This window comes from Bubalus kerabau, chromosome 23, assembly GCF_029407905.1.
Source record: "Bubalus kerabau isolate K-KA32 ecotype Philippines breed swamp buffalo chromosome 23, PCC_UOA_SB_1v2, whole genome shotgun sequence".
Classification (NCBI taxonomy): domain Eukaryota; kingdom Metazoa; phylum Chordata; class Mammalia; order Artiodactyla; family Bovidae; genus Bubalus; species Bubalus kerabau.
Window position 1 is genome coordinate 35598319 of NC_073646.1, and position 27393 is coordinate 35625711.

Genomic DNA, 27393 nt, shown 5'->3' on the forward strand with positions numbered 1-27393 from the left:
CCAAGCTGAAATGTGCAAGAGCTAAATGTCAAGTCCTTTAAGTGGATTCAAAAAACCAAATAGGGCTTCCGTGGTGGTCTACCGGTTAAGAGTCTGCCCTGCCTGCAGGGAACACTGGTTAGATCCCTGGTCCAGGAAGACAACACATGCTGCAGAGCAGCTAAGCTCACGCACCACAACTCCGGAGCCTGTGCGCCACAACTCCTGAGCCCGCGCACTGTAAGAGAAGCCACCACGGTGAGAAGCCGGTGCACCGCAACTGGAGAGCTGTCCCCATTGACCGCAGCTGGAGAAAGCTCATGCACAGCAACGAAGACCCAGCACAACCAAAAAAGAAAAAAAACCACACTCCCCAAAACAAATGGAGGGTGGGTTCCAGGTAACGCAGAGCAAGCACATTTGACTGTTTCTCCACTGAACACTGCTTATAGCACCAGGACAGAAGGCATGGACTCTAAAAGATAAGCAGAAAGGGAGAAGACACCGGAATACAAAGTGCCACTGGAACAGTTACTGCATTTCCTGTTTTTTTCTTTCTACTCTCCAGTATCCCTCAGCCTGGACTTGGGGCGACCCAATACACAGAAGCAGAGGCTGGGCACAGACCGAGTTTGGAGAGAAGCCTTCGAGTTCCGGTTCAAGGAGTAAGAAAGTGGGTTCCCAATGTTCAGAGGGAGGGGAAACGCTTCTGTCTTTTCTCTCTGCCAGCAGCAGGAGGGCCGCAGCGACTGTAGCGGCGGTGGGGGCTTGCTGCACAAAAACCTGGAAGGAGGGGAGCCTTTCTCTCTGATTGGGGAGCCGTGGTCCTGAGATGGCCAGGCAAACTGTTCCTTTTCTTCCTCGTCCTCCCACCACAGCCCTGGATGCAGGGGCAACTGTACGGAGCGTGTGGCAGAGTAGGTAACTAGAGCTCTGACTTTCTGGCTGGAGATCTGAAAACGGGAGCTCCAGGAAACCAGGAACTACCGGGGAGGCCACAGAGAGATTAGAAGAGACATCATAAAGTCGTTTATGAACTCCTGGGGTCGCCCTGACAGCGCATGCCTGGATCTGGCCCTAATCATGCCGAGCACTTGGAGAACCGAACGCAACTCAACCCTGACTGGCCACTGGGTGGCACCCGCAGGACACGTCTGGAGAGCACAGCAAAAGCTTTAAAAACCCTGGTTCCTGGAGCCACAATCTACAGGAGGCCGATAAGAACCTGTGTCCTGAACACAACCAGGATGACTGTCTGCTAAAACAAACATCAGCAATATCAGAGTCTCATGAGATTCAAAATGTCCAGGAGCCACAGAAAACTACTCAGTATGTGGAGAATCAGGAAAATCTCAACTTGCAGGGAAAGACAATCAACAAATGCTAATGTCAAGATAGCCCAGATGTTGGAACTACCAAGCACTTCAAAGTAGCTACTGAGATATTCTTCCAGGAAGAATGAAGAATCTTGAAACAAATGGAAAGATAGAAAATTGCAGCAAAGAAAAAGTATAAAGAATCGAATGGAAACAAAAACTTTTCTGAAAAACATAATTCACCAGATTGACTCAATAGTGGATTGGAAATGACACAGGGAAGAGACAGCTCAAGGTCAGATCAACAGGAATTATCCAATATGAACAAAGCAAAAAAAAAAAGGCTGGAAAAAAATCCCAAATTTGACAAAGACACGTGCTTACCAATGATTCATCTAGCTCAGTGAACTCCAAACCAACTCCAGGACAAACCCAAGGAAATCCATGTGCACACACATCGTAATCAAATTCCTGACACCTAAAGATCGTGAAAGCAGCCAGGGAAAAACAATGATAGGAAACAATCTGAATAACTACTTTTTTTTTTAAATTAGAAATGGAGGCCAGAGGAAATGGAGCAGCATTTCAAAAGTACTGAAATAAACACCTGCCAACCCAATATTCTTATCCAGTGAGAATGTCCCCATGGGAACAAGGGTGAAACAAAGACAGACACCTATGAAGAACAGCTAAGATAATTCACAGCCAGCAGACCTATTCTCACTGAATGACTTACAGGGAGTTCTTCTGACAGAAGGGAAAGAAGACAGAAAGACAGACTGACAGAAAGTCTGGAACGTGAGGAACAAAGAAGAAAGCAACAGAAATGCTATCTGGTCACTATTCAAGAGTATTCTCCTCTTGAGTCTGAAATATATTTGATAATTGAAAATAAAAGATAGTAATAAAAATAGCTCTGCTTCATAAAAACAGAACTGCTGCATGACCAGCAATTTCACTTCTGGGTATTTATCTGAAGAAAATGAAAACACTAGTTCAAAATGATATACGCATCCCAACGTTCAATGCACCATTATTCACAAAGCCAGGATATGGACGCAACCTAGGTGTCCACTGACAGACGAATAAAGATGTGTGCATGTGCGCACAGAGAGAGAGAGAGAGATTACTCAGCCATAAAAAAGGAATGAAATTTTGCCATTTGCAAGAACATGGAAGAACCTAGAGGGTATTATGCTAAGTGAAATAAGTCAGATGAAGAAAGACAAATACTGCATGTTTTCACTTATATGTGGAATCTAAAAATCTGCTTAAACCAGAAACAGACTCCACTGATCCAGAGAAAAAACTAGTGGATGCCAGAGGGGAGGAGGATGGAGGAAAGGGCAAGACAGGTGAAGGGATACAAAGAGGTACAGTCACATAATAAATAAGTCACAGGATGTAATGAATGGTGTAGGAAATATAACCAAAGATGATATAATAACTGTATGGTGCAAAACCTATGATGATATCCAGTCACTATGTTGTCCACCTGAAACTGAAATAATATTGTAAGTCAACTACATGTCAACTTAAAAAAAAGTAACGTTATCTGAAGGGGTTTTCAGTGTATGGAGATATAATACCTAAGACAACTGTAATATAGGGATTAAAGGGATCTATGTGATGAAAAATATCTACATTCTACTTAAAGTGGTGAAATGCTGATTTTAAGTAGACTGTGAAAGCAGAATGAATAGAGTAAGCTCTAGAGGAAAAACTAAAAGGGTGTAAAAAGGGAAATAGTTAAAAACACGAGAGATAGAATAACGTTCAAATAGATCCAAAAGATGGCAGGAGAAACAGAAACAAACAAACAAAGAGAACTAAAGCAGCGGCCCTAAAATCAAACATTATCAGAAAGACAGAGACTGTCAGAATGGATGAAAACATGACCCACATATCTGATATCTACAGGAAACATATTTCAAATACAGACAGGTTAAAATTTAGAGAGATGGTAGCACTTTCAGAAGGGACCTCTTAAAATCTGCTCCTCCATGAAAGTAGCAGTGTTGTTGAGAACACTGACAACAATCGTCAGAAGCAGCCTTTTCAGAACTCTAGAAATGTTCCCTGGATGGTTTGATTAAAAAATGGCTGAATTTTGTTAAGAACAGCAAGCTTTGTGGTTGTTTTAACTTGTCCTGTTCCCTACTGCTTCTCCCCAGATCCAAGGAAGCCGCTCAATCAACAGCCTCCTAATCGCAGTAGCTGTGAAAAGCCACGAGTAGCCCCTGGTGGGAGTGCCTCCAAAGTCCCATACCCAGAGCACTGTCCCTATCTGACCTGTCTGGCAGCTCCCTGGAAACTTCCACTCCCAAAGCTTGCTTTATTCAAACTGACTCAGTGAGAACAGCCTTTCCCCAAGGTATTTGTCAGAAACCATCAGTGGCTACTGTTTAACATCACAGCTGCCAGAGGCAGTGGTAACAGTTTAAACAAACAAGAAATGGACCAAAAGTGAGAGAGGAAAGGCTGGTAATCTAGAAGGCTACATGCGTGTGCACAGCTGTGCACAAGTCTAAGACAGACAAGCGACGGCCCTAATCTCACCTCTGGCTAACCTTGAGGCTCTGTGCAAGGAGGTGGAGGCTAAGGCAAAGCTGTAAACTGCCTGCCAGAATGCTGAAGGCATGCTCCACCACACACAGCACAGGCCCTTGGCAAGTATCAGGAGACTTACTGGTTCAAAGCATTTCAGGAAATCTCTAATATTCAGCTGACCACTAAGCTAACCTAGCAAAGACTTTAGCTGCCACACACAACAAAGAATATAAGCTTTGTTAGTAGTTAGAGAGTTAGTTCAGGAAACTCACTGAACACATAAATAGCAGTAAAGACAACAAGCAGCAAAAACAACAAGTCCTGGGGAGGGAAGGCCAGATTACCCAGAGCCAAGGAGACCTTTCTATGTCTCAATGTACTGGGGTCCAAGCCATAGTACCTTCTTCAACAGAACATGAGACGGGCACCTGTGCCCAACCCTCCTGGCCTCGGACCAAGTACGCCCACATTCCTCTGTGTGTAGGGCTGGAGAAGGACAGGGGACTGATGAGGCGGTTTATTTGAGGGATGAGGTCCGAGCCATCACAATTAGGCACTGTAAAATAATTTCTTCTCAGAAATGGGCAGCAGGCTAAAATCATGTCATACATAGTGTGTCCCATGGTGGAGACTTAGTCACTAACTTGTCTGACTCTGTGACCCCATGGGCTGTGCCCCACCAGGCTCCTCTGTCCATGGGATTCTCCAGGCAAGAATACTGGAGTGGGTTGCCATTTCCTTCTCCAGGGGATCTTCCCCACCCAGGGACTGAACCTGGGTCTCCCACATTGCAGGCAGATGCTTAATGAACTGAGCCTCCAGGGAAGCCCATCATAGCACATTTACAACTCATAAGAAAACGGGTCCTAGAAGGGGCTGATATTTCAGTATGTCAACGAAGGTCTGATTTTATCTTGAGAACAAAAATCACAACTGTCCAATCAGGAAACGTGTCTAGTCAATCATAGTATACCCCCCAATTCAGTAATGTGGTGATCAGTTGTCATTTTCTGGGTCTCTTAGCCTCCTTGATCCTTCCCATCTGGGACCTCTCTCTGATTCTCAGCCCAGGGGCTCCAAAAGGAGTGACTGACACCGCTGGCCTTGTGAAGGGTTCAGAAGTAGGCAGGACTGTGGAATACTGACGCATTACTCGCCCCCTATTACTCCTTGTAACAAAACCTCAATTCTGCCTAGGGTGGCAATGTACCATGGATCGCGATAGGTTAAGGACAGTTGTGGCAGTTCTGCTTTCTATTCATCTAGCCTGATGATATCATGTGACCTGGTACTGACCAATGAGATATAAATAATACCTGATGGGCACTTCTGGGGGATCAGATGCTCTCCAGTTACAAAAACAAAACCAGACAATGCCACTTCTTTTCCCTCTTCTTTCTGCTTTAAACCTAAGTATGATTCCAGGAACTGCAGCAGCCACCTCATGCCCCCGGGATCAAGGTCAAAAGAACGGCAGAGATCCTGAGCTTGACAGTACTGACCTGCTCAACCACACTACCACCAGATTTCTTGCTATGTGAGAAAAAACAACTCCTTTTTGCTTAACTACTGCTAGTTGAGTTTTCTATTTCTTGTAGCCAAAAGCATTCTTAACTGACTTGCCAAATGACTCAATGAGAACCAGAGAGACACAAAAACACTTTTGCTGGAGACATCCCCCTCAGTCTTTCCTGCTGGACAAGAATGAGCCAGGGTGCAGCCTGGAGCAGCCACAGCTACCTTAGAACCATCAGGAGGAAACGATCCCCTCTGAGGACGGGGAGCCAGGGGACAGAAAGAGATAGTAAATGCCAGTAACATCAGCGCTCCTTTACAAGCCAGGCCTGAAAGGAGGTCTGTCCTGGACTAAACACGAGCCAGTATCTTTCCTTTTTTCCTTAAACCAGCTTGCCTTTCTGACACTTGAAAACTAAATGAGTCAAAACTAACAGAAACAAGCCCTCATCTCTTTAGAGGCCAGCCAACCAGCTCCAAACTCTAAAACCTCAGTCTTGACAGGTCAACCACCGTGATCAACGCTGAGAAGGGCCACAAAAGGAAAGGGGGCACCACTCACCTTCACTTTGTTTCTTCTGTTCAAGTTTCCTCTTCTTTGCCAGTAATTTCTTCTCTTTCAACTTCTGGCTACAAATGTAAAATAAATACATGAATTCTTTAACCACCCATTTTCTATTTTAGAAACTAAACATCTACTTATGGAACCTTCAGCAACTTAGACCCTACACAAATGCTACAATAAAATGAAGGAAGTACGTCCTCATGACTCTGCTACTCCAACATCATCAACCTGTGTCCTTCATGAATCAAGATCAAATTCTTTGCAGTCCTGAGGTGATTAAAGCAATCCAGAGATACTGCTACCAGCGATACTTTTTCATTCCAAGATATTTAGGGACTACTTTTAGAATCCTGCTCACCTCTCTAACAGTTGAGGGAGCGTTTATTAAGATACAGACACACATGCAGCCTGTATGTAGTCACTTAGGGAGGTTACAGGTCCTCCTTTCGGGGAGAGGCTAACTGTGAAGTTTGCTCATAGCAACTAACTAAACCTTTCATTAAAATACAGACATAGAGGAGACACAGAAATCCATGCCATCACTGAAGTGCTGACCCCCAAGCCTTGGAAAATCTGTAGCAAGCTGGGGGTGGGGGGCAGTAAATGAACTGATCTCTCCCCAGGAAGAAAAGTCATTTCTCTACTGGGGTGCTCCACTGTAGGTTTTAACACCCAAGACCTCAACAGGCCATACAGGTGAACTTTTGACCACAAGAAGGATTTGTTCACCAACCATCTATTTTTACATTTCCTGCCCTAAGTCTCACTAGCTATGAGATGCCACAAAGCTCTCACCGCTTTTTCCGACGCTTTGCAGTCTGCTCCTCTGCAGCAATTTTATTCCTTTCCAACCTCTTCTGAAACTCTGCATCCAATTTTTGCTGCAAAAAACCACATCACTTAGACAAACTCTGGCGTGGCATGAAAACGCTACAAGTCACACCACTGGGGGTGCTATAGGCACAGCCAGATCTCTGGGGCCGCTTTAGGAAGTTGCCCAACAGGCGGGGCAGGAAATCAACATACAGGTCTCTGATGCTGAAGTGACTCAGTTCATTAAGATACCACTCACGCTCAAGTAAACGAAGAGGCAGAGCATGAGGGAGCACACGGAGCGTCCTGAAGGCAGAGGCAGCATTACTGGCTCTTCTCCACTAGGGCCTTGCAAAGTGTTACACTGTGGTTTAAAATAAATATGTATTTGATTTTTGTCTACTTTTTGGACATAGAGTTCCTAAAACTCTTATAAATTTCCTATTTAAGAGCCACAGGGGGATCTTTTATGATAATATTTAGTTTTGTTGCCAGTTTCTTCCTTAACTCCAGATATAAAGCTCTAGAAATAAAGACGAAATGGGTATTTTTTGTTATTTATAACCAGCCCCTTTCAACTACAGGAGTGTATGAGTGGCTCTGGAAAAGCCCCTAAGAACAAGGCTGGTTGCCACAGGAACTTTCTGCCCCGACTCCTTGACCTTCAGGGAGCGGAGAGCGGCTGAAGCTTGAACGAATCACCAGTGGCCAAATGATTTAACCATGTCCACGTAGTGAAGCCTCCAATCCCAAAGGGTGCGTGTGGAGAGTTCCTGAGCTGGTGAGGGCATGGGGGTGCAGGGCTTCCACTCTTTCTCCCTGCACCTTCTTCCACCGGCTCTCCCTGAGCTCCAGTCTTTCAGAATACACTGGAAACTAGTAAGTGAGATGCTTTACTGAGTTCTGTCAGCCTCTCTAAGCAAATTAACGGAGCCTTGAGGAGGAGGTCATGGAAGCCTGACTTACAGCCAGTGGGCCAGAAGCACAGACGATGACGGAGACATGCAGCAGGCCGCTGAAGCTGCAGGTGGGAGGCAGTCTTCTGGGACTGAGTCCTCCTTTTGAGATCTGAAGTCACCTGCACGTAGGCAGTGTGTGAACGGTTACACTGTAGGACACGCGCCTGGTGCCACAGAACTGCTTGGTGTGGGGGAAATTCCCATAGATTCGGTGACTAGAACTGTCAGAAATGTACTAAGAGTACTCAGAGTAAGGAGACACACAAGAGTGTGTTTTTCCTTCAGAGACAGTGACCAGAGTTCACCAGGTGGAGTGGCCAGAGGGCTGGGACCATGGAACTTTTAAGTCCTGACTACTTACAGTTATTAATGGACAGATTATAAGGCAGCATAACATGTACTGCCATTACTTATACATACATGTGCTACGTATGTATATGTGACTACATATATACATACATATATCCACCTCTTGTATTATTTCTTCCTAGCAGCTATACCTGTTTCTAAGCCTCAGTTTCTACATCTATAAAATGGGGGAATAGTAATTCTTCCTTTTCCGAGCCTTTAGGAAGGACAATGAACTGCAATAACCTACAGGAAAACACTATAAAAATATCTTCTGATAAAAGAGTGTCACCTCTACTTCTGGTAGTTATAGCCATAAAGGTTGGGGGCGGGGGAGGGCGTGGGTGTTCAAAAAGGGAGCTAGCAGAGGAAGAGGTGGCTTCATCACCTCTGCTGGTCTGCACTGCCAGGGCTGGGTGGTTCTGCTGAGACTGACACAGAAACTCTCTTCCAGAGCAGAATTATGAAATAAAAAAGAAATGTCTCCTTCCAAGAAAGGAATCAGCGTCTTTTTTTTTTTTTTTGTCTGTGCTATGCAGCTTGTGTGATCTTAGTGCCCCAACCAGAGACTGAACCCATGGCCCTTGGCAGTGAAAGTTCAAGTCTATTAAGCTTGATTCACTGGAATGCCAGGGAATTCCCAGGATTTGACTTCAATTAGAGTTCAACTAGAAAGCAACGCCTTCAAGCTAAAAGCGCTTGGTCTGTTTAGAAGCTGAGCTGTGAATGTCTGAGGCAGCTGCACTTTCCAAGGGACCAAGACAGAGCCCCCGCTGGCTGCTGGCCCTGGTGAGGCTCCAGCAGGAGTCAGATGTGCTCTGTCCATAGCGGGGACACTCTTCTCAGTCATGTGGAAGGTAAGGATTCTCTTGCATCTCTCTTTCCTTCTAATCTCAGAGCCTGTCCTTCACCATGTGCAATTAAGTTTGCAACTATGTGGATTCAAGGTTTGTGAAACATTTTTCTGCATTTTCTCTGAGTTGTTAATCAATACATAAAAATTTCAACTGATGGCACTTGAGACCCCTGTGCTCTATCTCCTTCCCTCTAAAGTAGTTTAAAAAAAAGTGTCTGTTAGTGTCAAGATATTAAGAAGTGGCAAGAATACACAGAAGAACTGTACAAAAAAGATCTTCATGACCCAGATAATCATGATGGTGTGATCACTCACCTAGAGCCAGACAACCTGAAATGTGAAGTCAAGTGGGACTTAGGAAGCCTCACTATGAACAAAGCTAGTGGAGGTGATGGAATTCCAGTGGAGCTATTTCAAATCCTAAAAGATGATGCTGTGAAAGTGCTGCACTCAATACGCCAGCAAATTTGAAAAACTCAGCAGTGCACACAGGACTGGAAAAGATTAGTTTTCATTCCAATCCAAAAGAAAGGCAATGCCAAAGAATATTCAAACTACTGCACAGTTGCACTCATCTCACACGCTAGTCAAGTAATGCTCAAAATTCTCCAAGCCAGGCTTCAGCAATACGTGAACTGTGAACTTCCAAATGTTCAGGCTGGTTTTAGAAAAGGCAGAGGAACCAGAGCTCAAATTGCCAACATCTGCTCCATCACTAAAAATGGAAGAGAGAGCCAGAAAAACATCTATTTCTGCTTTATTGACTATGCCAAAGCTTTTGACTGTGTGGATCACAATAAACTGTGGACAATTCTGAAAGAGGTGGGAATACCAGATCACCTGACCTGCCTCCTGAGAAATCTGTATGCAGGTCAGGAAGCAACAGTTAGAACTGGACATGGAACAACAGACTGGTTCCAAATAGGAAAAGGAGTACATCAAGGCTGTATATTGTCACCCTGCTTATTTAACTTATATGCAGAGTACATCATGAGAAATGGTGGGCTGGAAGAAGCACAAGCTAGAATCAAGATTGCCAGAAGAAATATCAATAACCTCAGATATGCTGATGACACCATCCTTATGGCAGAAAGTGAAGAACTAAGAAGGCTCTTGATGAAAGTAAAAAGAGGAGAGTGAAAAAGTTGGCTTAAAGCTCAACATTCAGAAAACTAAGATCATGGCATCTGGTCCCATCACTTCATGGCAAATAGATGGGGAAACAGTAGCTGACTTTATTTTTTGGGGATTCAAAATCACTGCAGATGGTGACTGCAGCCATGAAATTAAAAGACGCTTACTCCTTAGAAGGAAAAGTTATGACCAACCTAGACAGCATATTAAAAAGCAGAGACATTACTTTGCCAACAAAGGTCCATCTAGTCAAGGCAATGGTTTTTCCAGTAGTCATGTATGGATGTGAGAGTGGGACTATAAAGTAAGCTGAGTGCCAAAGAATTGATGTTTTTGAACTGTGGTGTTGGAGAAGACTCTTGAGAGTCCCTTGGACTGCAAGGAGATCCAACCAGTCCATCCTAAAGGAGATCAGTCCTGAGTGTTCATTGGAAGGACTAATGTTGAAGCTGAAACTCCAATACTTTGGCCACCTGATGGGAAGACCTGACTCACTAGAAAAGACTCTGATGCCAGGAAAGGTTGAAGGCGGGAGAAGGGGCTGACAGAGGTTGGATAGCATCACTGACTCGACGGACATGAGTTTGAGTAAGCTCCGGGAGTTGGTGATGGACAGGGAAGCCTGGCGTGCTGCAGTCCATGGGGTCACAAAGAGTCGGACATGACTGAGCGACTGAACTGAACTAAGTGTCTATACAGAGAGTTTTGCTATTCCTGACAGTGCAAAGCCATCAGTGACCTGGCAAAGCTGTGTGACAAGTCACCTGAAACTAAATACTGGAGATGAGCAGTAGCTGGAGAACCACCAACAGCCGGGGGCCGAGTTAAGGGCTGGAGGACACACAAATACCAGGTGAAAACCACCAAGGCAATTATCCCATTCCGCTCGAAAATCATAAAGGTACTTTTTCAAACTCAATTCTGGCCAGGCCAATAAATATGTAAAGGATCACTACAATCAAAATACTTAAAAAAAAATCTTTGAACAAAAAGTGAGACATGCGTGAAATCTCCATAGATGATCACTGAGAGAAACAAAAAGATACAAACAAAAAAGACAAAGTTTCTAGAGAAGATGATTCAACACTCTGACATCCATTCTCATTCAAGTTAAGTTACAGACTCAATTTAAATCTAGTATAAAATCAAACAAGATTCCTGGTGTGGATAAAATAACTCCAAAACCCAATTCCAAAAAGAACACAAGTGAAATGTCCAAGAGAATATTTAAGAGCAATAGGAGAGAGGTTTCTGTCCTTTCCTATCAAGCAATGGAGAATTTAAGAGTTCTACAATACAATTTCTAAAGCAATTCTCAATTCTTAACTTAAAAATTTTATTTATTTTTGCCATGCCCCGCCCTGGAGGCTTGTGGGATTCTCAGTTCTGAGATCAGGGATTGAACCCAGGCCACAGAAGGGAAAGTGCTGAATCCTAACCACTAGACCACCAGAAACTCACAGATATTCTCAATTCTTAATCAATTATTATGTGTCATGAAGAAATGCCAGCCTCAAAGCTAGAAAACTCAGAGAGGCAAAAACACTTGAAAGCACAGTTCTCGCACCAGACACACAGCTAACTGAAATTACAGGCATTCAGCCAAAAGGAGAGAAAATTATAGAGAAATAGTAACTCCAGTGATGTGAGAGCCTGCCTCCTATTCCATGGCAAATGGCCTGGCGGGGACAGGGGACCCCGCTGGGTTCTCTACCACCTGGCAGACGCCCTCCCCTCACTCACTTCCTAGTGTGAGCGCCCTGCCATGCTGGGTCTGACCTAGAAGTAACCTGGACTCTACTTTCCATCTGTTTCACGTGCTGACTTCAGAAGGCAGCCCTCACTCAAGCCACACCCAGGTGTATCTACTCTTCAATTGCTTATTTTCCTCAGGTTTCAGTGCACATCGCCTAAACCCCAGCCTCCTGGCTCACTAACCTTCTCAGCCATGGCATCCATGTAGTCCTGGCGCTGGTACTCTCTCCGGCGCAGATGCCTGTACACGTGGAATTCTCCGCTGCCGGCCCCAGCGCTTGAACCTAGAGCCAGGACAGTCCAGAGCTCTTGATGAGATCCAGTTACCAACACAGGCTACCCTTAATCAAAGCGGACCAAAGACAAATACCAGAAGTGATGGAAGGGATCAAGCTTGCCCTATTCCCCACTGTATCCCAGAACCTAGCACAGTGGCTGGCGTACTGTAGGTATCATCAAATACTTGTCGCATGAATGCTGAATGTGAAGTCCCTAAAAATTCCACTCAGTATTAACAGAACAAGCAGATTAAGGTTCAGAGACCAGAAACCTAAAAGAGAGTCTGTGACCTTTCCCCTCCCGGAGCAGAGGATTTCACACTATATGCTAGGATTCTACTGTTGAAAAGATGCCATGATCTAAAAAAAGTAAGTTTCAAATAGGATGTGTAGAACAACCGTATTTTTGAAAAAACATTTTTTCTGAAGCATGAGTGGTTTTGACTATAAAGAGGTTTCCAAGGCTGTATCAAAATGTTACAAGTAGAACCATGGAACTACAGGTGGTTCTAATTTTTTTACACCTGCTCTTTACTCTTCTTTAGAACTGTGTTAATTTACAACCCAACAAAATAAAAACTATTCCACTTTTAAAAAAACAAGATATCATTAAAAAACAAAGAAGATTCTCTAATGCCAAACCATAACCAATAATATCCCTTCATTGTAAGAGAAAAACATTGGATCAGTGAACTCCCCACCCAACCCCGCCATGGGGATATAATTAACAAAAACTAGAGGTTTTATACCTACACTTTAAAAACTGTATTTACACACACACACACACACACACACACACACACACAGACATTACCCATTACATCTCGGACAAATTCTGGGGGAGGTCGAGGTGCCCATTCACTCATTTTTTCTGGAATTGGAACTGCTTTATCCTGCAACATTTAAACATGAAAGCGTTTGTTATATATAAACCGGCTGACAAAGTGACGTCTTTTACAACCAAAATCCTTTAACTGAACTAGTGAAGTAAGGCTGCTTTGTTTCTTGGACCCAACGCTGAGTTTCTTTTCTCCCTTCTGGCTTTACTTCATCCTGTATATTCTGTGTCCTGTCACAGCCCACAGCCTTGTTAGGGCTAAACTCAACTTACCAGGGCAGAACTCAGAACGTCAGTCATTATCTATCACTGGAGACCTCCAACCCCCAGGTTTCTCGGCCAATGCCTAACAGTTCATGCTGTTTAGAATAAATTCTTGTGCTAACCCAAGGACTCTATCTTTCCAGTCTAAGGCTTCCCTTCACACGAAGTTAGAGTCTTCAAGCACGGGAAGCCAGTCCGCAGCAGAAAGCTGTCTTCGGCTCGCCTATTCCTTCCCAAGGGCTGACCCTGGGCTTTGGCTCCTGAGTTCCCGCGTTCAGAGACAGGGGAAGAGGGCCCGCGAGCTCCCAGAGACGCTGGAAGGGAAGGGGTTTGGGACTCGGGAGGGCCTTCAGCCCGCGCCCCGTCTCACCGGGTTCTTCATGAGCCGTTCCAACTTGAGCTTCTGCTCCTCCGCGGCATTCTTGGGGATGATGAGCGCCTGCGGCTCCTTCTTGGGCCTCGGCGGCCTCACAGAAGAGGCGGCCGAGCTCGCCATGACAGCTGCCTTCCCAGGCGGGCGGCGGCGCGTGTCTGTGACGACAGAGTCGCGCGCCAGTGACGCAACCGCAGTCTCCTAGGTGGGCGCGGCCGGAGCGGAGTTGCCCGCCGGAAGCAGGCTGCTGAATATTCATAAGCTCGAGGCCCGGGTGGGTTATTTTGATTAAAGCGGCTTGATTTCTTTTCCCTGTTTCTGAGCAGATCAGCGCAGCGAACGCCCACGTTCCTGGGGAGAGGTGGCCCTGTGTGCTCGAGGGTCTAGCCCCCGCCGACCTCTGCAGTCCCGGCGCGAGTCGTGGCTTCGCCCGCCACCCTGCTAACTCTCTCGACACTCCCCACTCCCTCCCCCGGGCCTTTGTTCCTTGGGTCTGGTCCACTCCCTCTGCCTTTGCTGACGATCTGTTTAAGACAGCACAGACGTCAGTGTGGGCTCCCGGAGGACTGAGGCCGTATCTCTTCTGTCCGCCTCGAATCACTCTGCGCCTGGCACCCAGCAGATACACCTCGGTCGCGTGAACGGGCCTTTCCTACGAGAAACAGGAGCGCTGCCCCTTGCATCTGGGAGCTGGCCTGGCACTCACAGCTAGACCTTGGGATTCTCCTGTTGGACATAGACAATTTCCTAAACACCACTATCGTGCAAAGCCATTCTAGGGCCATGATGTCGCAAGGCATAAACAAGACTGCTCCGTAATCACGTTTAAAGTCAGATGAAAACAAGAATATCGTTGGAACAAGAAAAAGACCAAACGTTTCCCCCATTCTGACTAATACGAGTAATCGCTGCTTCTTTATCCGGTTAGACTTCCACTTTAAATATTTAAGGCTTTCAATCATAAAATTGTCCCTGATTCCTAACATCTATTCCAGAGTAAAAGCCCACTTACTCAAATCCTCCCCCAAATCACTTAACCCAGGCCCAAATTCCATACTAAGCCTTTTTAACCACCTCCCCACCCTTCTTTTTGGCCATTAGCGCAGCTTGCAGGCTCTTAGTTCCCTGACCAAGGATTAAACTCTAGTGTGGAGTCCCAACCACTGGACCGCCAGGGAATCCCCTAAACACTGTCTTACTGAGGTAAATGCAGTCTTCCTTCTCAAACTGAGGCGATAAACCCAATTTGTTCAACTACAGGTGTGTTCCTCGTTGTTTAGTTGCTAAGTCATGCCTGACTCTGCAACCCCATGGATTGTAGCCCTCCAGGCTCCTCTGTCCCTGGGATTCTCCAGGCAAAAAGACTGAAGTGGGTTGCCATGCCCTCCCTTCAGGGGATCTTCCCAACCCAGGGATCAAACTAGCACCTCTTACATTTCTTACACTGGCTGGAGGGTTCTTTACCACTAGTACCACCTGGGAAGCCCCACACCCTGCTTGATGTGGCTTAAATGCTACCTCCTCTAGGAAGCCTTCTCTGATTGCCCTGACCCGGCCTCCTCCTCCAGGCAGTCAGTTGCTCCCTTCTTGGTGCTCCCCCTGCTCTGAGTCCCGATGGCTGGCATGTGGCAATCACAGGGTGTCCTCACCATCTGTCTACCTAGAAGTCTGGGGAGAGGGTTGTGCCAGAAACCCAGCATCTAATTCTGGCTTAGAGTGGTGCTTTTAGAATGCTTGCAGAACACAGGAATGAGGGAGAGAGGAAGGAAAGGAGTCTGAAAAAGTAAAGAATGAATGAATATGCAATTGAGATAACCTAGTGATGGATGGATGAGTGAATGAGGAAGTTAGTGAGTATGAGAAAGAATGAATGAACACTCAGTAAAGAAATGGATCCTCCGTGAATGAAAGCGCACACCACGGTAGATGAACAGACAGTTACAGAGCTAAGAGGGCAGCCATGTCCCTGATACCCCAGCTCAGGGTCTGGCCCAGAGCTGGTGCTTGGCAGACAGCTGCTGGCTGGAAGTTAAGTGAATGAAATAAATGAATGGACAAATGTGGGGGAGAGAGAGTTAAGGCATGTAGGTAATAGCAACCTCAATGTCTAAGCCTAGTCTGAGTGTTTTGACATGTTTGTCATCCTGATAAGGACTGAGAGGGCCTAGAGGGGCAAGAGACCAACTCAGGGTCACCCAGACTCAAACCCAGCTTGGCTGGCGCCTATGAGGGCCTGAGTCACCTCATGAGTCATGGAGAGATGGACCAAGGCTCCTCAGCAGACCCTGGTGGGGCCCTCCAGTTGGCACCCTCCTAATGCTGAAGCCGGATTTGAGGTCTGCTCTGTGGGAGGAAAGAGTGTCCATCCTCACTCCTCACCAGCTGTCCGAGAGTGGACTCAGACTCTCAGTGACACTCTCTGTCTGCCACCAGAGGGCAACAAAGCTTTACCCAGCCCCACAAGCTCCGGGGACCCCTGAGGCACCAGAACCGGGCCCAGAGAGATTGAGTAACTTGCCCAAGCTTGCAGTAAATGATGGAGCTGGGATAATCACAATGAGTCTGACCTCAAAGCCAAAGTTCTTAATTATTATTATGCCATAAAGCCACAACTTAACCCAATTCGTTGGTTTAAGATTCTTTATGCAATGGGTCCTGCTTCCTCCCTGCAGCCTGCCTCATCTCTCCCTTCTCTGTTGCCTAAGGCCCCCAAAGAACCCAGACAAGATTCTTTGGCACCCAGACAAGATTCTTGGGCTCCTTCTTTGGCCTCATTCCATGCACACAGGTCACCACCCAGGGGCAGGGCAGACCTATGCAGAGAACAGAAGTTCAGGTGCAATCAGAGCACAGTGAGATAGGGAGGCTCGGACATCCCCTCCCTTACTGGGGCTCTCAGTAGCAGCTGAGCTTGCATGAGCTTTTCTTGTAAGTTTTCCACTGTGTGCTGATGCATATGGGCTTCCCAGCTGGTGCTAGTGCTAAAGAACCCACCTGCCAATGCAGGAGATCTAAGAGACAAGGGTTTGATCCCTGGGTCGGGAAGATCCCCTGGAGGAGGGCATGGCAACCCACTCCAGTATTCTTGCTGGGAGAATCCCATGGACAGAGGACCCTGGCAGGCTACAGTCCATGAGGTTGCAAAGAGTCAGACACGACTGAAGCAACTGAGCACGCGTGTACCCACATGCAGCTTGGGTCAGCTAACACTCTCTATATTGCATCCATGTTTCTTGAAGCTGCAGCGGAGTGGGAAAGGGCCACGAGAGGGACCTGATCACTCTCCCTGCTGAATTCCTTGTGGGGACACCTCTGTCTCACTGGCAGGCAAAGATGGTCTTGGACCAGGAAAGTGACTCAGTACCCTCCAGCTCCTTGGCAGCCCCAGAAAGAGCGGTAGAGCCTGTACTCCTGTCCTCAAGAACCTCCCACCCAGCTTCATGAGGAACACGGGCCATCAGTCATGAAGTCTGAATCTGCTGTTCCCTCTTCACCTCCAATGGTTGAAATGTCACCCTCCCCACCCCATGAGACATTTCAGCCTGTCTCGCAGCCATGCAGACCACAAAAGCTTGAAACACAGAAACTTGGGTTTAAATCCTGGATCTAGGAACTTTCCTGGTGGTCCAGTGGCTAAGACTATGCTCCCAATGCAGGGGGCCTGGGTCAGGGAACTAGATCCCACGTGCCACAACCAAGGGTTTGCATACTGCAGCTAAGACCTGGTGCAGCTGAATGAAAAAAAAAAAATTAAAAATCCTGGATCTGCCATTTACAGTTTTTTGACCCTGAGTGAGTCATCAACCTTTCTGAGTTTTAATTCATCATCTCTAAGATGGGAATTATTACACTCATCTAATGGGATGAGTTAAGGGCTAATGAAGATCAAATCTGTGAACAGGACAGGAGCTGGAATCCTTGACAAGGCCAGCACCCTGTCTCCCAGGACTCTCCAGAGCTGGCTCCACCAGCAATTTCTTCTTTTTCCGGGGTCCTCACTCTCTCCTTCAGCATAAAAACATGCTCCGTCTCCCCGGAATCTACATCCTTCTGCATGCGCTCTCCTTTTCTCTATCACAAAACCGCTTTCCAAAAATTTTAGTCATGAAGATAAACAGTCTTAAGAAGACAGAATACCAAGTAGTTACCATGTATCCATTATCTAACTTTAACAGTAATTCCCTAGTATCAACTAACACCCAATTTTTAAAATATCTCAATTGTCTCATAATTTTTTTTAACCATTGGATTATTCTCATTAGTTCTCATGTCTCATCTTACCTACATCAGTTCTCCTTCCCCTTTTCTTCTTCATGACAATTATTTGTTGAAGAAACAGAATATTTTTTCGTATAGAATTTCTCAGTTTGAGATTTGGACCACTACTTTTTTTAAAAGTATCTTTTCACATGTCCTTCTATAGCCTTATCATTATTATTATTTTCTTGGGGGCAGTAAACACAGTTAAATCTAGAGACTGGATTTAAATTCAGATTCACTTTTGTTGGCTTGTTTGCCTCACAGGAGGTGCTGTGTTCTTTCCTCCGTCTGACCTGAGGGTCCCCACTGTGACTGGCTTTTCTGCTTTTAGTCAGGTTAGGATTGATTGGGGGTTAGAAGTCTACAGTATAATCCATCCATTATAAAGTTCCAAAAACCTGACCTAATGGTTTTTTGCAGACTATAATGGTGTTCCTGGATCCATTATTTCATTGAGTGCTACAAAGCAGTGAACTTCTAATTTCAGCATTCTTTATGCATTTTTAAGCTAGTATTTTTCTCCAAAGAACTTCCCTCATTGCCCATTATCCTGTATAGGAGCTGCTATTGACACCACAACCACATCTCTTTGGGCTCCCTTTGAGTTTACCATATAAGCTGACAGCTGCCCATCTCAAACGCCCATGTCTTTCTGCTTCTTTGGATACAGCATCAGTTGCCAAAAATCTCACCTGAGGTGGATCACTTATGTTGTTGCCTTAGATCTTGAAGGATATGAAATAAATGACTATGATATGAGTTGTAGAGTTGGCTGGTTTTTCTTTACTGCCCTAGAAAATTTGGAAAGAGGAGAACAACAGACTCAGGGCAGCCAATGAAACCTAGCACCAAAAGACTTGCCCACGTGGCAGCACCTAAAGAGATTCTCATTTCCTGTATCTGGAGGAAAGTCTATGTTGAAAAACAGACCCAGCAGGAGAGGATAGAAAGAAGGCACCAAAGTAACATTTGAAGAGATGATGGCTGAGAAATTTCTAAAATTAATGAAAGATGCAAATTCACATATTCAAGAAGCTCAGTAAATCCTAAGCAGGATAAATACCAAAACACCATACTTAGGCATTCCGGAATCAAACTTCTGAAAGTCAAAGATATAGAGAGAAAAATCTAAAATATCCACAGGAAAAAACGTACATTAAACTCAGGGGAATAGCAATAACAATGGCTTACTTCTTAAGAGTAATTATAGAAACCAGAACAAACGGAATGATGCCTTTTAGGTGCTGAAAGGAGAAGGCCTTGCTAACCTAGCCATCTAGGGCTAGTGAAAATATTCTGTAAAAACTAAGGCAAACTAAAATAGATAGCCAGTGGGAATTTGCTGTCTGACACGGAGAGCTTTACCTGGTGCTCTGTGACAACCTAGAGGGGTGGGAGGGAGTCTCAAGAGGGAGGCAATATGTGTATACCTATGGCTGACTTGTGTTGAAATATGACAGAAACCAATCCAACACTGTAAAGCAATTATGCTTCAATTAAAAATAAAATATTTAAAAAAATAAAGGCAAATTTTTGTAGACAAACAAAAGCTGAGAGACTTTGTCTCCAATAGATCTGCAGTAAAAGACCACCACCATGCCCCCCTCCCAAGGCAGAAGGAACATATTCCAAAGCTAGTTTGGAACTTTAGGAAGGAAGGAAGAAACATGGAATGTACAAATAAATGGAGAAAAATTTAAAATTATGGAAAACAGTATGGCAGTTCCTCCAACAATTAAACATCAGTTCAGTTGCTCAGTCGTGTCCGACTCTTTGCGACCCCGTGAATTGCAGCACGCCAGGCCTCCCTGTCCATCACCAACTCCCGGAGTTCACTCAAACTCATGTCCATCGAGTTGGTGATGCCATCCAGCCATCTCATCCTCTGTCATCCCCTTCTCCTCCTGCCCCCAATCCCTCCCAGCATCATAGTCTTTTCCAATGAGTCAACTCTTCCCATGAGGTGGCCAAAGTACCGGAGTTTCAGCTTTAGCATCAGTCCTTCCAATGAACACCCAGGCCTGATCTCCTTTAGGATGGACTGGTTGGATCTCCTTGCAGTCCAAGGGACTCTCAAGAGTCTTCTCCAACACCACAGTTCAAAAGCATCAGTTCTTCAGCGCTCAGCCTTCTTCACAGTCCAACTCTCATATCCATACAAGACCACTGGAAAAACCATAGCCTTGACTAGATGGACATTTGTTGGCAAACTAATATTTCTGCTTTTGAATATGCTATCTAGGTTGGTCGTAACTTTCCTTCCAAGGAGTAAGCGTCTTTTCATTTCATGGCTGCAATCACCATCTGCAGTGATTTTGGAGCCCCCAAAAATAGTCTGACAACGTTTCCACTGTTTCCCCATCTATTTCCCATGAAGTGATGGGACCAGATGCCATGATCTTAGTTTTCTGAGTGTTGAGCTTTAAGCCAACTTTTTCACTCTCCTCTTTTCACTTTCATCAAGAGGCTTTTTAGTTCCTCTTCACTTTCTCCCGTAAGGGTGGTGTCATCTGCATATCTGAGGTTATTGATATTTCTCCCAGCAATCTTGATTCCAGCTTGTGCTTCTTCCAGCCCAGCATAGAATTCCCACATTATCCTGCAATTCAACTTCTGGATATATATCTAAAAGCATCGAAAGCAGGGGTTGGACAGATACCGGAACATCAATACTGCATTCATAGCAGCTATTATTAACAACATACAAAAGGTGGAAACCATCCAAATAGCTAGTGACAGACGAATGGATAAACAAAGGTGGTACACCTGCAGTGGAATATTATTCAGCCTTAAAAAAGGAAGTTCTGACACATGCTGCAACATAGGTAAACCTTAAAGACACTATGCTAAGTGAAATAAGGCAGACACAAAAGTCAAGCATTGCATGTTTCTTTTAGCCAAAGCACTTAGAAGTCAAATTCACGGAGACATGACGGTGCTGGGCGGGTGGGGTGGGGGAGGGGATGAGGAGTTAAGTGTTCAAATTTTTTTTTTGAAACTGATGGTGGTATTGGTTGCGCAACAAATATGTATTTAATGCCACTAAACTGTATGCTTAAAAATGGTTAAAGTAATATATTTAATGTCTTGTATATTTTTCCATATAAAAACGTTTTAAAGACTACTAACTGTTTAGGGCAACAATAATTACATTGTATACTGAGGTTTCTAATTCACGTAGAAGTAAACTAGCGAACAACGCAGAAGGCTGAGGGAAGAGGTATAAACGGAATTGTACTGTTGTCAATTTCTACATCTTTCCTGAAGTTGCAAAATGCAAATTTAAGGTAGATTGTAATAAAGTAGAAGGCATACTGTAATCTTGAGATTAACCATTTGAAAAAAATGTATAAAAAGGTATAATTAAAATGTCATAGAGGCTATAAAACAATAATAAAAATAATTCTTATTTATCCAAAAGATTAAATAAAGGAAAGGAAGAACAAAAAAATCAGCTGGAACAAATGGAAAACAAGTAGCCAGATGATAGATACAATCGCTAAAAGACAGAGATTGCCTGACTGGAGTTAAAAAAAAAAATCAACAACAAACCAATTGTATGCTTCTCAACAAGTGACACACTTCAAGCATAAGGACATAGAAAAGCTGAAAACATTAAGACAAAAAAAGGTATACCCTGCAAATATCAACTCTAACAGAGCTGCTGCTGCTGCTGCTGCTGCTAAGTCGCTTCAGTCGTGTCCGACTCTGTGCGACCCCACAGATGGCAGCCCACCAGGCTCCCCCGTCCCTGGAATGGTGACCCTATTAATAACAATGTAGATTGTAAGACAGAGTACTATCAGAGATACAGAGGGTCATTTCTTAATGATAAATTCAACAGAATGACATAACAAACCTAAATGGATTTGAGTCTAATAACAGAGCTTCAAAGTACAGGGGAAAAAAAACCTGGCAGAACTAAAAGGAGAAACAGGCAAACCCACAAGCATATTTGGATGTTTTAACACTGCTGCCTTGGCAGTTAGTAAAAATAAAGAAATAAACACAGACAAAAGCATTAATGAGTATATAGAAGATGTGAGCAATACTCTCAATTAACTTGACCTAATTGACACTTATAGAACATTCCAACCAGAACAGCAGGATGCACATTCTTGTCAAGTGTGCACGGAACAGTCACCAAGAAAGACCTTGTACTTGGGTCATAAAACAAGTCTCAATACATTTCAAAAGACTGAAATCATACCAGACACATTTTCTGATCACAGTGGAATTAGAGTTTAAGGTGGTTTCAACTTATATCTATTGTGAAATAATTACTGCAAAATTTAATTAGCACCCATCATCTCATATGGAGACTAAATCGAGTTCCCTCGTCACTCTAAATCACAGGACACAGCCCCAGTTCAGAATGAGTTATGACGCAACCTCACACTCACTAAGGGGTATCAAGCAAGGTTGACAGATTTGGCCAGTGAAGAAACACACCTTTTTATTTTTAATTTACTTTGGCGTGCTGTGTGCGAGGTTTGCAGCATCTCAGCTCCCTGACCAAGGATCGAACCCATGCCTTTTGCAGTGGAAGCATGGAGCCCTAACCACTGGACAACCAGGGAATTTCCGAAACAAATCTTTTTCAATTCAGACAGTTTATCATGTACATTGAGAGCAAAAGCAAGATCAGTTAAGGTGGCAGCTTCCCATGACCCTTCTTCAAAAGGATGACCCCAAAACAAGAGATGGCAATGCAACATGAGGGGTGGGGCATCCTGACAGCCAGGAGTCAGTTCTGCGTAGTTTGATAACCTGCAGATGTACTCTAAGATGGGCGAGGCAGAAAGCCTCCTGTGTCATTAGAGCCCAGGAGGAAAGGAGAAAATAGGCCTTCCTGGAAGAGGGAGAGGAAGCCCCTCCATAAGCTTCCTAAGTTCTCATGTTCTGGGAGGACCACACGGGGTCCTGCCAAGGTTGAGGTCAGCTGTGGTTAAGTCTTGCCTACATGACCCAGATAGAGACGCACGTGGTTGCCAGGGCCACGTGGAGGAACCATTTCCCTTTCAGGGTTAAGACTTCTCTTCCTTCCCCAGCTAAGGCTGGAGGCAGGAGAGAGCCTTCAGTCCAGGGAGGCGATTGTGGGTGGATTCTGTCCCCTCGCTTTCTTGTTACTGTCTTGATTCTGGTGGGGGCCGAGGGACAGAAGAGGGAAGGTAACGAGGCCGTTCCTACCTAGCTGGATGCCTCGGCGTTCTCTCAGCCTGGCCAAAGTCTAGAGAGGGCTCCTCCTGAGGGCACTTGCTTGTATGCTTCAGAGGACCAAATATTGAGTCTTTCCGAGGCCTCTCCTGCCACGTGATCTAAAGAACCTCCAGACGTGCCGACTCCTCTGTCCTGAGGTCGCAGGCTGCTTAAAAGACGTTTTCAGACCTGAGATGGAGAACCAGTCACCCTTTCTCAGATGCAAGGGACCAAGTGGAAAGCACCATGCCCCACGTGCCTCCTTGGAAGGAACTCAGCACACCTGTAGCTCCTTTTTTCCTTCTCCCTTTTCTCAACTCTTTCACATGCTTGAACTAGGGGAGTGAATTCAGGAGACACAGAATCAGCTGATGAGCATTTATTAATCTTTCCAAAGAACCAGCTTTTGGTTTCATTGATTTTTCTGTATTGATTTCCTCTTTGATCTTTATTATTTCCATTTTTTTTTTCTGTTTACTTAATTTGCTCTGCTTTTCCTGGTTTCTTAAAACTGAACCTGAAAAAAAAAACTGAAGCTGAAATCATTGATTTCAGACCTTTCTTCTTTTCTAAAGACAGACATTTAGTGCTGTAAATTTCTCCTGAGGTTCTGTTAGAGCAGCTTCCCACACCTTCTAATGTTGTGCTTTTATTCTCATTCAGTTGAAAATACTCTCTAGGGCTTCCCTGGTAGTTCAGTGGTTAAGAATTAGCCTTGCAGTACAGGGGACACCCGGTAGATCGATGGTCTGGGAAGATCCCACATGCCTCGGGGCGACTAAGCCTGAGCCACACAACTATTGAGCCTGAGCTCTAGAGCCTGGGAACCAGAGCTACTGAAGCCCAGGCACCCTACAGCCCACGCTCCAGGAGAGAAGCCCACGCTCCATGAGAGGAGCCAACACAATGAGAAGCCCATGCACTGCAATCAAGAGTAGCCCCTGCTCAATGGAACTAGAGAAACATCCAGCAACAAAGACCCAGCACAGCCCCAAATAGCTAACTAAATAATTATAAAGAAAAAGCAATCTCTAATTTCCTTTTTGACTTATCCTTTGATGTATTTAGGAGTGTGTGATTTAACTTCCAAACATGTGGGGATTTTCCAAGGATCTTTCTGTTACTGATTTCTTATTTAACTCCATGTGGTCCGTGCATATGACTTGAACCCTCTTGATTTTATTGGGACTTGCCTCATGATGTATCTTGGTGAATGGCCACTGTGCACTTGAGAGACTTTGTATCTTTTTGTTGTTGAGTGGAGTATTCTACACATGTCCATGAGGTCAAGTTAGTTGATGGCGTTTTTAAGTCTTCTTATTCCTGTTGCTTTTCTGCTTATTTTTGTATCAACTATTGAGTAGTACTGAAATCTCTGACTACAATTTATGAATACCCATTTCTCCTTGTACTTCTCTTAGTTTTTGTTTTATGTATTTTGAATCTCTATTGTTAGTGTACATAATTGCTTAGGATTGTTATGCCCTCTTGATTAACTGACCCATTTATGATTACGAAATGATCTTCTTGGTCCTTGGTAAATATTCTTTACTCTAAAATCTATTTTATATGATATTAACATAGCCACTTCAGTTACCTTTTGATTAGTGACAGCATAGCATATCATTTTCTTTCCTTTTACTTTTAACCTATTTCTGTCCCTGTTAAACAACAACTTTCCATTCTTTCCACCCCCAGGGCCTGGTATTCCACTTTCTGTCTCTAAGCATTTGCCTATTCTAGGCACCTCATATACTTTCTGAATCTTTACTTCTTTTGAAGAGTTGGAGTATTATTCATGTTAATTCTTTAAATGTTTGGTAGAATTCACCATTGAAGCCATCTGGTTTTGGACTTTCCTTAGTTGAGGGGTTTTTGATTACTGATGCAATCTCTTTATTAGTTACAGGCCTGCTGAATATTTCTAGTTTGTCTTGTGTCACTTGAGGCAATTTCTGTATTTCAATAAATTTGTCCATTTCTCTTGGATTAGTTAGTTTCTTGGCACATAGTTGTTTATGGGCTTCCCAGGTGGCACCAGTGGTAAGGAATCCACCTGCCAACGCAGGAGACACAAAAGACTTGGGTTGGTCCCTGGGTCTGGAAGATCCCCTGGAGAAGGAAATGGAACCCCACTCTAGTATTCTTGCCTGGAAAACTCCATGGACAGAGGAGTCAGGCGGGTTACAGTCCATGGGGTCCCAAAGAGCTGCACGCGACTGAGTAAACAGGCATATAATTGTTCATAGTATTCTCTTACAGTATTTTTTACAATAAAGTCAATAGTAATGTCTCCACTTTTATTTCTAATTTTAGTTTTTTTTTTAGTTTCCTTTGCCAGTCTGGTTAAAGGTTTGCCAAATTTGTTGATCTTTTCAAAGAACCGACTTTTTAATTTCATTAATTTTCTCTACATTTTCCCTTCATTTTTTGCAAAATATTCTTGCTGGGTATAGAATTCTAGGTTGACAGTTTTAAAGATGTTAATCTACTGTCATTTTGCTTGCATTATTTCCAAGGAGAAAACTATTGTCCAAGGAGAAACAGGTAATATGTCTCTTTTCTCTGCTTTTAAGATTTTCTCCTTATCCCTGACTTTAAGCAATTTGAGTATGATATGTCTTGATATAATTTTCTTTTCTTTTTTTTTTTACAGGTAGAACATTTTTTGTTATTGGCATTTGACTTAAAATGCGCTTCCACGGTTTTTAAAACAGACAAAATAATACAAAGTATCGTCAGAGTATTCACAATTTGCATTGTGTATATGTTTTCCTTTCAGCCTGTTAGTCCCATGAAGTCAGGAGTCACATGTTTATTCACAACTTGTGCTTTACCGTTTATCCCCACCTTGATGAACACTGGGTCCCTTTGCCTTCTGCTTGCATTCAACTATACTTTGAGAGAGTCGTCTTGAGAGACATTATCGCCTAGGACCCCCTCTTCCTCTTCCTCTGCCTTGGCCACGTCCTCTTCCTTGGCCTCGGCCTCTTCCTGCAACAGCTTCCCTTTTCTTAGACTTCACCTTTGGTTCCACATCCACGAGTAGTGTATCCAGAGGTAAGCTGTCTGGCAGAATAAAATACCGAATGGTATTTCATCAAATACTCAGTGTTTCCAGCTGTACAGGTTCTCCGTTCTTCAGGGTCATTTTCACGGCTTTAAGATGTGTATTCACACTGACATTTACACCTGTGATTGTTCCATGGACCTGTGTTCCATTCTTTAATTCAATGGTTACAGTTTCGTGACTCAATTTCATCAAAAATCTCGCGAGCTTCATCCTGGTGGCGCCGTCACCCTTTCGGCCGATAGGACACGAAATCCGACCACCGAGAGCCGAGGTTGGGTGTATGAATAGCGGGAAACACTTACCCTCAGGGCTCTGACGCCAATGTAATTTTCTTAATGTTTCTTGCACTTAGGGTTTTGTTGAGTTTCTTGGATCTGTAGGTTTACAGTTTGCATCAAATTTTGAAAAATTTTAGCAACGATTTCCTCAATTTTGGGGGTCCTCTTATCTCGCCCTCTCCCCTCCTCTAGGGCCTCCAATCACACGTATATTTAGCTGTTTGAAATCATCCCACGTCTCACTGCTGCTCTGCTCATTTTAAAAACAGCTTATCTTAATTTTGTTTATCTTTATTGTGACTACATATGTATATTTCTCATAAAAGTTGACACTTAAAAATGTATATGACACCATTCTTTATAGACTGGAGACAGTAACCCTTTTTGTGAGTACATAATGAAAAGAAACTGTTCTCCTTTTTAGGGCAAAATGAAAACCATACACAGATTGTAATATTGCCACTGTGACCTTAAAACATTTCAACTCAAAAAAATAAATAAATAAAACACTTCAACTCTTTAAACAGTGGAGCTGCATCCCCTTCTAGACATAAGATCAATGTCTGACTATTGCTTTCCTTTTTTTTTTTTTGATGTTATCAGTTGTTGAAGCCTAATGCCTACATTTGTTTATTTGCTGGGAGTTTCAAAATAATATTCAAATTATGTCTCCTTTTTTATTTACTTATTAATTGGAATATATAAAGAGATGCTTCCAATCATCTACTACAAAATAGAAAGCTTCACAAATTTGCATGTCATCCTTGCTCAGAGAATAATAATCTCTGTATTGTTGCAGTTTTAGTGTATGTGCTACCAAAGCGCCATTTTAGACAGTTTTAAGCATACAATTCAGGGGCATTAATTACATTCACATCATTGTGTAACCATCATCATAGCAACTTCCAAAACATTTTCATCACCCCACACAGAAATTCTGGACCCATTAAGCAACTTTCCGCTCCCCTTTCCCCTAGCCCCGGGTAACTTCTCATCTACTTTTTGTTTCTGTGAATTTGATGGTGTTCTTTAAAGCTTCT

At 44.0% G+C, this 27393-nt stretch overlaps 3 protein-coding genes and 1 pseudogene across 6 annotated transcripts in view; all 4 read right to left on the minus strand.

The window, feature by feature from the left end:
- The window catches only part of ORAI2 (ORAI calcium release-activated calcium modulator 2), a 50271-nt gene extending 44308 nt beyond the window's left edge, over nt 1–5963 (minus strand). The window contains exons 1-2 of the mRNA XM_055562394.1: nt 5923–5963; nt 1680–1773 (exon numbers count right to left, since the gene is read on the minus strand). The gene's annotated coding sequence lies outside the window, so the exon portion shown is untranslated. The remainder of the gene's footprint in view (nt 1–1679; nt 1774–5922) is intronic.
- PRKRIP1 (PRKR interacting protein 1) overlaps nt 1–15167 on the minus strand; it is a 36921-nt gene extending 21754 nt beyond the window's left edge. The window contains exons 1-6 of one of the 4 annotated variants that reach the window (XM_055562399.1): nt 13541–15167; nt 12883–12961; nt 11974–12074; nt 7705–7816; nt 6721–6806; nt 5973–5990 (exon numbers count right to left, since the gene is read on the minus strand). In XM_055562399.1, the coding sequence (XP_055418374.1) occupies nt 6763–6806; nt 7705–7816; nt 11974–12074; nt 12883–12961; nt 13541–13666 (462 nt within the window). In that variant the 5' untranslated portion in view covers nt 13667–15167 and the 3' untranslated portion in view covers nt 5973–5990; nt 6721–6762. Of the gene's footprint in view, nt 1–5922; nt 5991–6720; nt 6807–7704; nt 7817–11973; nt 12075–12882; nt 12962–13540 lie in introns of those variants that run through there. The other 3 variants (XM_055562398.1, XM_055562397.1, XM_055562396.1) reach the window with 3 other exon arrangements.
- A 10524-nt stretch (nt 15168–25691) lies between these two features.
- Nucleotides 25692–26285, minus strand: LOC129637994 (small nuclear ribonucleoprotein Sm D1-like). The gene is given in 1 exon segment (XM_055562400.1): nt 25692–26285. A coding segment is annotated over 1 exon segment (360 nt). The 3' UTR covers nt 25692–25925.
- A 795-nt stretch (nt 26286–27080) lies between these two features.
- Nucleotides 27081–27178, minus strand: LOC129638264 (uncharacterized; annotated as a pseudogene).
- Nucleotides 27179–27393: the final 215 nt, after the last annotated feature.